The sequence below is a fragment of the Euprymna scolopes genome, chromosome 19, assembly GCF_053919585.1.
Source record: "Euprymna scolopes isolate OS-2025 chromosome 19, ASM5391958v1, whole genome shotgun sequence".
In the NCBI taxonomy this organism is placed as follows: Eukaryota; Metazoa; Mollusca; class Cephalopoda; order Sepiida; family Sepiolidae; genus Euprymna; species Euprymna scolopes.
The window spans coordinates 86090964-86104274 of record NC_136500.1 but is presented as its reverse complement, the minus strand read 5'-3'; the positions used below and the strand labels follow the sequence as shown (position 1 = coordinate 86104274).

At 29.3% G+C, this 13311-nt stretch overlaps 1 protein-coding gene across 2 annotated transcripts in view; it reads right to left on the bottom strand.

Annotated features, from left to right (window-relative positions):
- Nucleotides 1-9098: 9098 nt before the first annotated feature.
- Nucleotides 9099-13311, bottom strand: part of LOC145239815 (WD repeat and coiled-coil-containing protein-like) — a 197126-nt gene continuing 192913 nt past the window's right edge. For both annotated transcript variants that reach the window (XM_080103344.1, XM_080103345.1), the window contains exons 14-16: nt 12759-12817; nt 11303-11434; nt 9099-9453 (exon numbers count right to left, since the gene is read on the bottom strand). In XM_080103344.1, the coding sequence (XP_079959470.1) occupies nt 9209-9453; nt 11303-11434; nt 12759-12817 (436 nt within the window). In that variant the 3' untranslated portion in view covers nt 9099-9208. The remainder of the gene's footprint in view (nt 9454-11302; nt 11435-12758; nt 12818-13311) is intronic.

Here is a 13311-nt window from a genome sequence, read left to right as displayed (position 1 = left end):
ACAGAAAAAGAAAATTAAAAAAGAGAAAAGAAAAGGAAAATAAAAAGGAGAAAAAATGTATTAAATGTAGAAAAAGAAACAGAAAAACAAAAAGAACAGAAAATTAAAAAAAAAAACCGTAAAGTGAAAAATTAAAAAACAAATAAAAAGCAAGGAGAAATAAGAAAATAGAAAAGAAAAAAGAAATGAAAAATAAAGGAGAAAAGTCATATTGAAAGTAGAAAACAGAAATGAAAAAAAAAGAACAGCTCAAGAAAAAACTGAAACAGAAAAAGTTAAATGACAAAAAAATAAAAACTGAAAAAAGTAAAATAAACAAATAAAAATAAGAGGCGAAAAAAACTGAAAAAAAGTAAAAGAGAAATAATAAAAAAGGGATGGAAAAAATGCATAAAAAAGGTTGAAAATTGGATGTCATGGGCATAAAAATGACAGTAAAAAAAAAAAAGAAAGAAAGAATTGAAATACAAAGATTTGCAGGTATTTTGAATTTACAGAAATGCATTTCATGTAAAGTTTGGTTAACAAATTCAAGGTTTTCATTTTCAAACGTCTATTTATCAAAAGAAATACACATTCATACGCATTTAAAAATTAATCCTCTTCACAGAAATCTGCACAAAGATCTTCCATCTGTACGAGGAGAATGCTGTTACAGAATGGTTGTGCCAGAAATGGTTTGCACGATTCCGAAAAGGAAATTTTTCAGTGAGAGATGCTCGTTGTTCTGGTGGGTCAAATCTGGAAATTCGACACTTTTTCTTTAGTTTACATTTAAATAAAGTTAATACACAATTTCGATATTTTTTTTTTTTTTTTACGTTAACCACATCATATCCAAACGACATTGATAATTTTTCTCTAGTCTATCGTTACGTTTATAAAAAGGCGCTCGACTGTTCTTATCTCTGGTTCCTCCTTCTTAAGACATTTACAGCAAGAACCCATTTTCTACCACAACTGTAAAGAAATTTGCTTGTACTAATGATGTTGACTAACATCAAATGAAATTTCTATGAACAGAGTTTCTTTCCAAGAATTTACCATCTGTTAATACATTATCACAGGACTGCTTCCCAGCTGACTATGACATGGTCGTTTTTCAAATTCAATGTCAACAAATGCTCGTCATAATCCATTCCCATGAATAATCAAATTTTGTCATTTACATCAATCATTTTCAGTTCTCTTGTAATATCCTCAAAAGGCTTTTAGCCTTGATAAGTTGTGACTTATTAGTAATATATATATATATATATATATATTTATTAAAACAACTCATAGTGTTAACTGTACGAGTTACTTTTCGGAAATTAACCATGTTTTCACAAGTTATTTATGGCTATAATGTTTTCTTTATTAACCCCCAAAAAGGTAGATTGCCACTTGGGATGTAAGGGTGGGGTGGGGGGCTACTATTTAAGATAATGTCTAACAGGGGACTGTGGAGAGTTGAGCAACGAGATGTCTGTTCAGATTATATTTAAACTCCTGGGAGGTAACGGTGGTCTGATCAATGATACGGACTGACAACTTGGATGTCCCAAATTTGAATCCACTTTGTTCCACAAAAATCATTTTCACTTAGGATGTTGGCAACCTTCATGTGGTCCCTCCTGATTTTGACAGAATTTTTAAATATTAGAATTATAAAAAATAGTAAGTAAATTATGTTTTGTTGTTTTATTTCTTTTGCAAACGAGTCACTGCATATCAAGGACCAAAGGCCACTCGAGGATAAAAGTTCTTCAGTTGAACAGGGTACACGGTGAGACATTGAAGAGATTTGTAATGATGACTAACTATTATTTAAGAGGACGGCTAAATAAAAAAAAATTAAAAATTAAAGAAAAGGCACTTCTGCATTACACGGACGACACCATTTTTTTGGTGTGTTTCATTAAACTGTCGACAGGTGGCGCTTCAACCCAATTCAAAAGTGCCAATAAGTCAACCAAGTTCATTTATGCCACGGACGGATGACTTGGATGTCCAAAGTTCCAATCCAGTTCATTCTACAAAAAAATCACTTTCACGTGATCCCTCCCGTAATCCCTGATGTCTTTCTAGAAAGAATTTTGACTAGAAAAATATCGGGGAAACCAATGCCAACAATAGAATCTTCAGATTTATATATGATGATGATTTAAACTTCTGCAGGTTGGTACAGTCAGAGAAGCAGGAAGGGAATACGAAAGTCTAGTAGTCTGAGGAAAGAAAAAGGTAGACTTTCTGGCATCTATGGACCTCAACAGTGAAGAGGTGGGATATTGCTGCTTATCAGATTGGTCGAGAGTATGCACACTGAGGGGGTACAAGTGCTATGAGTTCAAAGATCGTTCCATTAAAGTACTTGTAAAACAGGGATGCAACATTTCAGCGACATGACAGTTGTTTGAGCTTGGTTGATAGTGCGGGATCTATTAGATTTGAAACTCTTTTTTGGACCCCGTCTAAGGAGAAACTTGTGACGGATGCACCAGCCCAGATGTGGTAACAATACTACACGAACGGGCTAATTGTAACTTTGTAAATATCTAGGAGATATGATAAATTAATTCCATGTAGTAGTAGTAGTAGTAGTAGTAATAACCAGAATTCTTAAAATTATCCTTTTAAATCAAGGTGATATCCACAAGTCTCATCACTTGCTTAAAAGCATACATACATCTTGGGAAAAGCGAAAGTCTATTTGATGACTTCTAGTTTTGAAATTTAAAATTGACAAGCAGTGTTTTATCTGAAAACAGTCTTTCATGATTTTTAACCGCTTAGATTTTGACAGACTTTTTAAACATTACGATTACAAAAGAAAATACTAAGTAAACTGTTTTTTTTTTTTTTTTTAATTTCTTTTACAAAGAAGTCACTGCATATCAAAACCCAAAGACCACTCAAGGATAAAAGTTCTTGGGTTGAACAGGGTAGACGGGAAGACATTGAAGAGACTTGTAATGATTACTAGCTAATTAAATAATGAATATCTAAGAGGACGGCTTTAAAAAAAAAAAAAAAAAAAAAAAAAAAAAAAAAAAAAAGCACTTTTGCATTACACGGACGGCACCATTTTTTGTGTGCTTCATTAAACTGTCACCAGGTGGTGCTTCAACCTAATTCAAAAGTGACAATAAGTCAACCAAGTTAGTTCATTTCATCCAAATTGTTTATTAATTTAAAAATTAAAACTATAATATGTATCGTTGTTGACCCTTCAATGGGTGCCACAAAAAAATGAAAACTATATTTTGTTAAAGTGACAATATTACTTTAATTCAAAAAAATGTTCCAGCAAAAGTTACTTTAATTCGAAAACCGTTTCATTTAAATTATTAAATTGGTTGGAAAAAAAATCCAATTTTACTTGAACTTTAAAATTATTTTTGGGAAAAAAATCCAATGTTGTTTTAATTCAAAAATTGTTTTATTAAAATATTTTTTTATGCAGACTTTTCAATAAATGTTTTTACCATTGTATATTGATACATTTTTATACAATCAATGTTTTGGTTTTCAAATATTTTTGTGTTTGGGTAGAAAAAAAAAAAAAAAAAAAAAAAAAAATCTTGTTTTCTATTTATTTGTCGTGTTATTTGACAATAGAGAAATTGAAGTTATCGTCCCCTAACAATGACACCTTCTTTGTAATACAGAAGTAGCAAAAAAATTTTCAGGGTAAACTATTTAAAAAAATATATATATATATATAAAAAAAAATCCAATTTTAAAAATAAGTGTTATTTGATTATTTGTAATAAAATAAAAAAATAAAAAATGAAAGTTTTTAATTATAAAAGAAGTAGGATTTTCTTATGTGTTAATAATGAAAAAAAAAATGGTGATAACAAATCATAATTCCCCCCCCCCCCAAAAAAAAAGAAACATCTGACCAAAAATATAACAATCTTTCAAAAAAATACTCGATGGCCTTCGGGTCCAGATCAAAGTGTATTATCTGTTCTTCAGATACAGCACTTCAATTTCTTGTTCTCTGTCAGTGGAGGAGAAATCCTTCACGACTGAGACAATTTTTTATTTTTGTTCCTTTTCTCCACATTAAACGACCCTCGTGTCTAACTCTGTCCCGTGGGGGAGACATTGTAAATAGGAACAATCTTTCAAAAATGTTGTCAATTTCCGATCTCAAAACTGGGAACACTCACCAAGTAGATTGCTTCTCTTTTCTTAAATATTAATACTGGGAAATTATTTATCAAATATTAATACTGGGAAATTATTTATCAAATATTAATACTGGGAAATTATTTATCAAATATTAATACTGGGAAATTATTTATCAAATATTAATACTGGGAAATTATTTATCAAATATTAATACTGGGAAATTATTTATCAAATATTAATACTGGGAAATTATTTATCAAATATTAATACTGGGAAATTATTTATCAAATATTAATACTGGGAAATTATTTATTAAATATTAATACTGGGAAATTATTTATTAAATATTAATACTGGGAAATTATTTATTAAATATTAATACTGGGAAATTATTTATTAAATATTAATACTGGGAAATTATTTATTAAATATTAATACTGGGAAATTATTTATTAAATATTAATACTGGGAAATTATTTATTAAAACATTTTTAATTAAATCACTGGTTGTACCAATGTTGCATGAGGGACTGAATCAGGGTCTCTGTGAAAGCCCTTAGTGGTGTTACTGTTAGTTGTCCCCTAAATAAAAAGTATATAGAATTGTTCGCACATGTCTCTTATCCATTAAAATTGACTCCTAAACATGAATTAGTAAAAAAATATTAAAACAACTCCTACAATTAATAATTTTCAACTGCTTAGATTTTGGTGGATTTTTTTAAACATCACAATTATGAAAAATCGTAAATAAACTAATTTTTTTTTTCCCACAGATAAGTTACCGCTTATGACTGTAGCTGGTCAGAAATTGATTATTTAAGAGAAGGCGCTAAAAAATGTTTTTAAAATAAACTATTTAAAAAATATATTACAACCAAAAACATTCAATTATTAAAAAATATACTTTAATTTTATGTGTTAACAATTAAAAAAAAAAAAAAAAAAAAAATGGTGAAAATAAATTATTGATCCTTCCACCCCAAAAAAACGTACAACCTAAAATATAATAGGCTGCAATTTGTTTTTTTTGTTTTTGATAAGCACCACTTGTAAATTCAGATTTCAAAACTGAAAGCAGTCATCAAGTAGATTTTTTTCTCTTTTACCCAAATCTCAATACTGGGAAATTATTTATTAAAATGGTTTGAATTAAATTGCTAAATCATTAAGCAACTCAACATTTCAAGAGTCTTTACTTTCAATTTTGTTTTGCTTCTTTTCTTAAATCATGCATTTTTAACCAAATTCAAAATTAGTATTTTTAGTTATTATCCAGAATTTCCCCTAAAAACAAAACAAAACAAAAAAATCTGTATGATATACGTACCCATGCCAGAATAAAAACATTATGTTCCAAAAATCATAAATCGATCAAGTAGTTTTATTTTTATATCAGAAAAAATAAAATTTTATGAGTATCTGGAGAGTGATCGTCATACTCACCACTTTGAAAAAGAAAAATGTCTAGAAACAAAGGGAAATGACTCAATAATTCATACTAGTCTAACAGGAGCTCATGGCGGAGTTCTAATGCAGAAAGATTACACCCCCACGCACACACACTTTTTACATTTATCAGACAGATAGGACCCCCTGCTCTGAACACCCTTGCTTTGAAACGTGAACGGATGCAAGACAGACAAGTACCCTCATCTATACATCTTTCTCTACTTCCGCCACCTATTCTTCCCAAAGGCGAAGTGAATAAAAATAGAACGAATTAGAAGAAATCAATTTTAGCGGGAATCAAAGCACGCAGGTCGGATTTGAGCATTCACTAGTCACCAGTTAAGATGTGAAAGGCTGAATATCTTAACAACAGTGAAACGATATGAAATTACGACAAAGGAAATCGCAGTGCATCCAAATTTAACTTTCAGAGAGTTAACTGCATGAAAATGAATGAGGCAGCTTACAAATTTTCCTATGTAGCAAAACAGAGACCACTAGAAGAGAAACTATTTTAGAATGCAAGCCTCTCTCTCTCACACATATATATATATATATACATACATACATACATACACATACACACATTTTGTAGAGTCATAAGATTCTGCACCAGGAACTTCTCCCGAATTAAGTTCTCTCGGCTTGTATTATTATACGGGACACTTATGGGGTATATCCTAATGTATGGGACTCTCGTTCAGGACACATCGTCACTAGATTTATGTTGTAATGTTTACGAATCCCAATTAACCACTTAAAAATAAAACTACTTGATCAATTTACATGATTTTAAGAATATAATATTTCTGTTCTGTCATAAGTACGTACATCATACATATTTTTCTTTATTTTTGTTTTTAATATAGATTTTGAAAGTTCAATTTAATTATTTACGATATTATTTGGTCATTGAATTCAATCAAATTGGGTAATAGTCAGCCAACATACTTCCTAACTTCCAGCGTAGTGCTACCGGAAGCGGTGACAAGGCAATCGGTTTCTTCACTTTTTTTTCCTCTCATGCCTATATCTCCAGTGTATGTATTTTTTTTTTTTTGGTACTCGTACAGTTCAGTCAAGACATTAAAAAAATGAAAATATCGAAAACAGTTTAAATTGTATGTATCTGTTATAGAACAAAGTTCTCCAAAAAAAAAATTTCACTTAATTTCATCAAGTAGTTTTTTTTTTTTTTTTTTTTTTTTTTTACAGCAAAAAAACAATTTGTTATGATACTGAACAAAAGGTTCGATGTTTAGAAAGAAAAGCTAGTAATGGGGGAGGGGTGTTGACGCTTTAACTGGAGCTATCTCTGTGTGACGTGTTCAATAAATTTCATAATGGCTGACTTCCACGCGCTCTCATAAAAACGTTTTTCCGCTTAAAAAAAAACAAAAAAAAAACTACTCGATCAAATTAAGTGAAATTTTTTTGAGATCTTCAGTTCAAAACGGATACATACAATATAACCTTTTTTCAATATTTTCATTTTTTAATGTTTTGATTAAATTATACAAGTACCTTTTTTTTTTTTTTTTTTTTTTTTTTTTTTTTACAATCAATCATTCATTTTTTATTTACTAATCATTGAAAAGATTTTTTGGTCTTATTTTAATTAAGGATTATTGGAATTAGGTTTGTTTTTTTTTTTTTTTGAGAATTATTGAAAACACTTTATGCTTTTTTTTTTTTTTTTTTTTTATTGAAAACATGTTTTAAAATTTTAATTAAGAATTATTGAAAACACTTTTTGCGCTTCTCTTATATTTTATTTGGTTAAATTAACCGTCCACATCCCTGTTTTTACAAAGCCATTCGGCAGAAGTGACATCAGACAAATTTTTAGCTATGGATAACCAAAACTGTATAGAATGTACCTTTTTTTAAGCAAATATAAGAATATAAGTTTTATTCAAACAGTCTTTATTTAAATTTTTATAAGAAAGTTATAACCTTTCTAATGATAAAAATATGTTTATGAACTGTTTTTTTTTTTTTTTTTTTAATATTTATAAACAGTTTTTTTGTTTTATTCATTTTTTTTTTTTTTTTTTTTTTTTTTAAGAGATTTTGTTTCAAAAATATTTATGCACTATTTTTTTTCCCAATAGTCAAATGAAATGAGATTTTTAATAGTCATCTGTCAGAATTATTCTACCAACATTTGCCATAAATGTTTTTTTTGTTTCAATTATTTTGTGTTTGGAAAAAAAAAATTTGTTTATTACTTATTTGTCATGTTATTTGATTAAGAAGAAATTGGATTTTTTAAAAAATTATTATATCATTATTTATTTCATTTTCAGTGAATTTTATTCAAGTAATCATGAAAAAAATAGAATTAACAATTTTATTTCAGTAAGGATAAAACATTTTAGTAAAAAAAGATAATAAAGTAGTAATTCCTTCTTACTAAAATAATAACAGGGAAATACATCTTTTCTGGTAATAATAAGAATAAAGTTGGTTTCATTTTGTTTTCGAGTTTCCGATTCGATTTTTAAGTTTGATAGTCGCAGACAATTTTTTTAGCTGTGATTTGGCCAGGGTATTCCGATATTGACGTTTACCTATATATTTTTATACTTTATTATTTATAAAAATTACCAACACCAGATGTTTGGAAAACAGTTCATAATATATTTCATTATAATAGTTCTATTTTTGTTTGATAAAAGAAACCCAAAAAACAGTTCATAAACATATTGTTGGGGAAAAAACAGTTCATAAATATTAAAAATAAAAGTTCATAATATATTTTTATTATAAAAAAAAAACAGTTCATAAACATGTTTAAATATTTATTATAAAGGTTATAATTTTCTTATAAAAGTTCAAATAAAGACTATTTTTATATTTGCATTTAAAAAAAAGAAAAAAGAAAAAGAAAAAAAGGTACAGATTTGGTCATCCGCAGCTAAAAATTGGTTTGACGTTACTTCCACCAAATGGCTTTGTAAACACAGGGTGTGAAAGGTGAATTTAACCTTTTATTTCAATAAATTGCTTCACAATAGAAATACTGAAAAACAATAAAATTGATTTGCCTTGTCACTGCTTCTGGTAGCAGACACATCAGAAGTTAGGAAGTATGTTATCCTACTATAACCTCAAATTGTTATAAAATTATAACTAATTATTGTAAAGATAATGGTTTGATTTTTATTTTATAAAATTATTGGATGTAAATAGCTTCAAAGTTTTCCATCTTTTAATATGTGAGGATTTGTTGGGAATTTTAAAGCCAGTTGAAATTACTTTCTGATTGAAAGTTTAAATGCTTCTAAATTCCATTCATATTTCCAACGAGTCACAAATTCATTCTTTGTTTTTCAACTATTAACAAAAGATTAAAATGGCTGACTTGTTTACAAAGAAATCAAAATGCATTCTGACAATTCTAAATATATTGATTTTCAAGTGGAACCTTTAAATATTTGTTTTATTTTCTTCTTTTCTATTTTGGGTTTCAATAAATAAAAAAAATGTTACCACAAGGCAAGAAACACAGACACACAAGAAATTGTCTCATCATTTTATAAATAACAGATCATACAAATTTGACATCCAGTTTATGTTTACAACTGATTAGTTCGCCCAGAAACTTTCTGTCACTCAAACACAGGATTTCTTAACAGCGAGTCGCAGTACCGTTAGAAACTGCTGTTGCTGCCCCCGTCACGGTCAGATCGGTTGCAGGTTTTTTATCATTCAGCGGACTTTGCGCTTGTTGTGAAGATGAAGCCAACGATGAGATTGAAATAGTGTCATCAGAGCTCGGAGATGAAACACCACCAATAAAAAGTGTTGATTTGGGTTCAAACTTCAGAGGGATGTATCCGTCAATATTGGCACTAAGGATGATGGGAAGGCCGTCTGCGAAAAAAAGACAAACAGGAAAGCGTAAAGATTTTTGATTATAAAGAAAAGATGTTATAAAACAAAGAAATTGCCGATTCATTCATAATTTAATCATGGAAGCTATCATGATATACTAAAATAGTAAAACATTTTATTTGATGGCAGCTATTCCGAATTCATAACCATAAGTCACCATCAAGTAGAATATTTATCTTTTACCAAACAATCATAATAAAAAAATCACATACAATCTTTTCCAAGTAAAATTTTATAATTAAAATTTATCACAATTTGAGATGATTCTTCAGTTTCACGCCAATATTTCAAACTGTTCATAAAAAGAAAACAAAATAGCTCCAAAACGTTTATACACTTACGTGGTAAGTTAAAAATAATATGTAAAAAATTACAAATTCATCCAATATTTTTGTTTAAAAAAAGAAATAAAAAAAAAATTAAATTTTATCTGTGAAATCTCTTGTCAGCCATTTTTGGCCTTATTATGGCCAAGGGACATGTCAAACTTTAATTTAAGCAACAAAAGTTACGAAAGACTCCTCCCTCCATGTTTAAAAATGACTACTGATACTTGCACGAGGATCATTTGATTTTTTTTAAATAAAAAATACCGAATAAATTTGTATACACAATTTCAGTAGATATCTTTTGGATTAAAAAAAACTAAGTACATAAAGTTTTTGTGCTATTATAATTAAAAAAAAATATTTTTAAACTGAAGAAACACCAAATTTTCTAGTATTAATGGAAATTAAATTTCATTTTTACTGAAAAATAATCCAAATAAAAAGAGCTTGTTTTTTTTTAAATTAAAAATGTAGTCATTTATATCGGTTTAAAATCATCCAAATTAACTTAAACTGTTATTTATGACTGGTAAGATAGAAACAATCTACTTGATGGCAGTTTACGGTGAGGAATTTGGAATAGTTACCATAAAGCCTACAATTTCACTTTCATGCTAGAAGAATACCCGTCCTAGAAAAGATAATTCAGAATGGAAAAATGTCCCCCTTTGATCAAAATGCATTACATGATTTTGATTCTAGAAAATGTAAAAAAAATTAAGGCTTAAGCTTAAGGGGTCTTAAAAACTTGGAATTCAAGGATTCTTGCTTAATTGGTGTCTAACATTCATAGATCAAATTCAATGCAAATTTTAAATATTTAAATTTTCAAACAGGATGGTTGTGGCCATATACTTCCCTAAAAACCCTTTAAGATACTCAAAAGAAATTGAAATTTGAGGAATATTTATTAATTGATATCTAAGATCTATTGTTAAAATTTCAATAATTGATGATATCTGAATTCTCATGAAGAGCTTCTACCCAGTTTTTACTTAGCTTGCATAAAACTAAACCTAGTTCAGAAAGGAATTGCTCAACATCAAATTTCGGGTTATATTAAGTAACATTTTTAAAGGATTGGAGCACGAGTGTCAATATGTTTGGTAAAATGCTAAACTATTGATATCATTATGAATTATGGAATATGTAGTCTAGGAACAGGGTTAATAAGATGGGCAATTTATTATTTTTTTTTTTAATTATACCATTTAGAGAGATGCTACCAAACCATAACCCCTCCCCAAAGAAAGTAAAAAAAAATTCAATCAATAGCATATCTTTTTTGCTTATACCCGTCCTAGGATGGGTATTCTAATATATAGAATAGTGATACATATTGTTTAATGATTTAAATTTTAAAAGTATGACGTAATTTTCCACAATTTTTTTTTAATTAACAGGACTGACTATTACTGTAAGCAATACAATTAAAAATTTGATTAAAAAAAAAAAAGTTTTTGGTAAAACAATGATATTAGAATATGGACGGAACTTACCAATGTAAAGTTCAACAGTATTCAAGCAGAAAGCTAACTTGATCGCATCCATTTTAAGTCGGCCATGATCCAAAAGAAACGTTTTCTTGATGGAAATTCCCGATTCTAAAACATGGATCACATTTATGGTTTCTGGAGGTAAAAAAAAAAAAATGGAAAGGAAATAGAATTATCGGATGTCACAGAAGCGTACATTTACAGGAATGTGAGTAACGAATGGTTAAAAAAGTCTCTTCTCCTTATCCTGAATTTTCAGTTTTCAGAGAGAACTATCATAAAAAGAAAAATGGTAACCAAGAAAGAGAAAATAGAAGAAAGAAAGAGAAAAAAAAAGTATAGTGACCACTTAATTTGGGTGGAACAAATTACCGGAAAAGACATTCTTGATGCAATCACTGTTTTCAACAAACATGCGTATGAAGTGCGCATAAGCTTACGTTGTGATTTGCCTGTCTGCACACATATGATAAAAGGATTATGTTATACTTCGCGCGTAGCGATACAACAAACATTCTGGAACATGCATATATAAACTTTTGCACGCATAAATCAAAGCAGTAAAGATGCAGTTTTACTGGTAAGCAACACGCAGCTCTACTCCGTCACCGTGCGATGTTAGAATACTAACATGACTTTGCGCACATCATACACCTAAATTCTTGTCATGGAAAGTACCACATCAAACGAGAATTATTTTCGAAAAGTTATTTGGATATTCATACGTAATAAACACACACGTTTTAATGACCATTTTATTTTCCCTCTCAACATAAAACGTCATAATCATGAACCTTTTGCCTTTTCTTCAAGACACTCATTAACAAAAACTAATGAACACTTGTTGACGTTGAAATAATTTGAATTACTTTTTCTTAAACATATTAATTAATGTTATTTTATCCCAGTACAGCGATCTAGAGTTCTTATTAGAGTGTCATTATTTTTCTGAAGTTGTTCATGCCTTTTAAATTTATATAGATGTGGATATGACTCGATAGGACCCTTCTGTAAGTCGGAGACTTTGTGAAATTTATCTTTAATGGTCCCAGTGATACTCTACCACTTTCAACTTATAGATATCCTTGCACTAGCAGTCACAATCTCTAATATCGACGAAATCTGACTGAATTGGTGAATGCCAACTCACATCCCACATTTCCTATATCTAGTGACTCCGTCAGGAGTCCTAGAAAAGAAAATCAAGTCAACTAGCAAAAAAAAAAATAAACAAATAAATAGATAAAAAAATAAGGAGCTAAGGTCCTATTAATTTCGACTAATGAGCAAAGAACTTGCATCAATGGAAGGTTTTCTGGATTAAAAAAAAAAAAATGGAATTGCACGTAAGAAAAGAGAACTACTTTTGATTTAACATTTTCTAATAAATAAAAAAAAGAGTTTTTAAGTGAATCAGTTTGAATTAGATTATACGGAAGTTGATACCAGAATAACTCACCTGGTTGTTTGTATGATTGATAAATTGTAGGAAATACGCAAGAACTTGTGTCAATCACCCTACAAAAAAAAAAAGAAAAGAAGATTATACAGTGTAAACAAAAAAAAAAATAATAGAAGTAACTTCATACAGGGTGGAACAATAAATTTGTCGCCCTAAAGAAAACGACACTACAACTTTATTTTAAAACTTTTATTGAAAAAAAAAATCAATTCAGGCAACTTTATTATGTAGTAGAGCTGACATCTATTCAATTTAGCCACCCTCAAACTCAATCACCACCTTGATACAATTCCGGAAGTGGGAGCATGCCTTTTTAACAAGCTCAGCAAATACTCTGTGGATGGCAGCAATCAGGCTGGCTTTGGTGTTGTGGGAGGTCATGTTGGTGATGTTCTCAATGTATGACCAAGTAGTCCAGCATGTTCTGGTCGGGGGAAGAGGGGGGGGCAGTGAGAGAAGGGTGCACTCCTTCTGAAACCAAGTCGTAGCACTCCTTCTGAAACCAAGCCTGGGTCCAATTGCAATATTCAGGGTCTGCTAGCGGCCACCT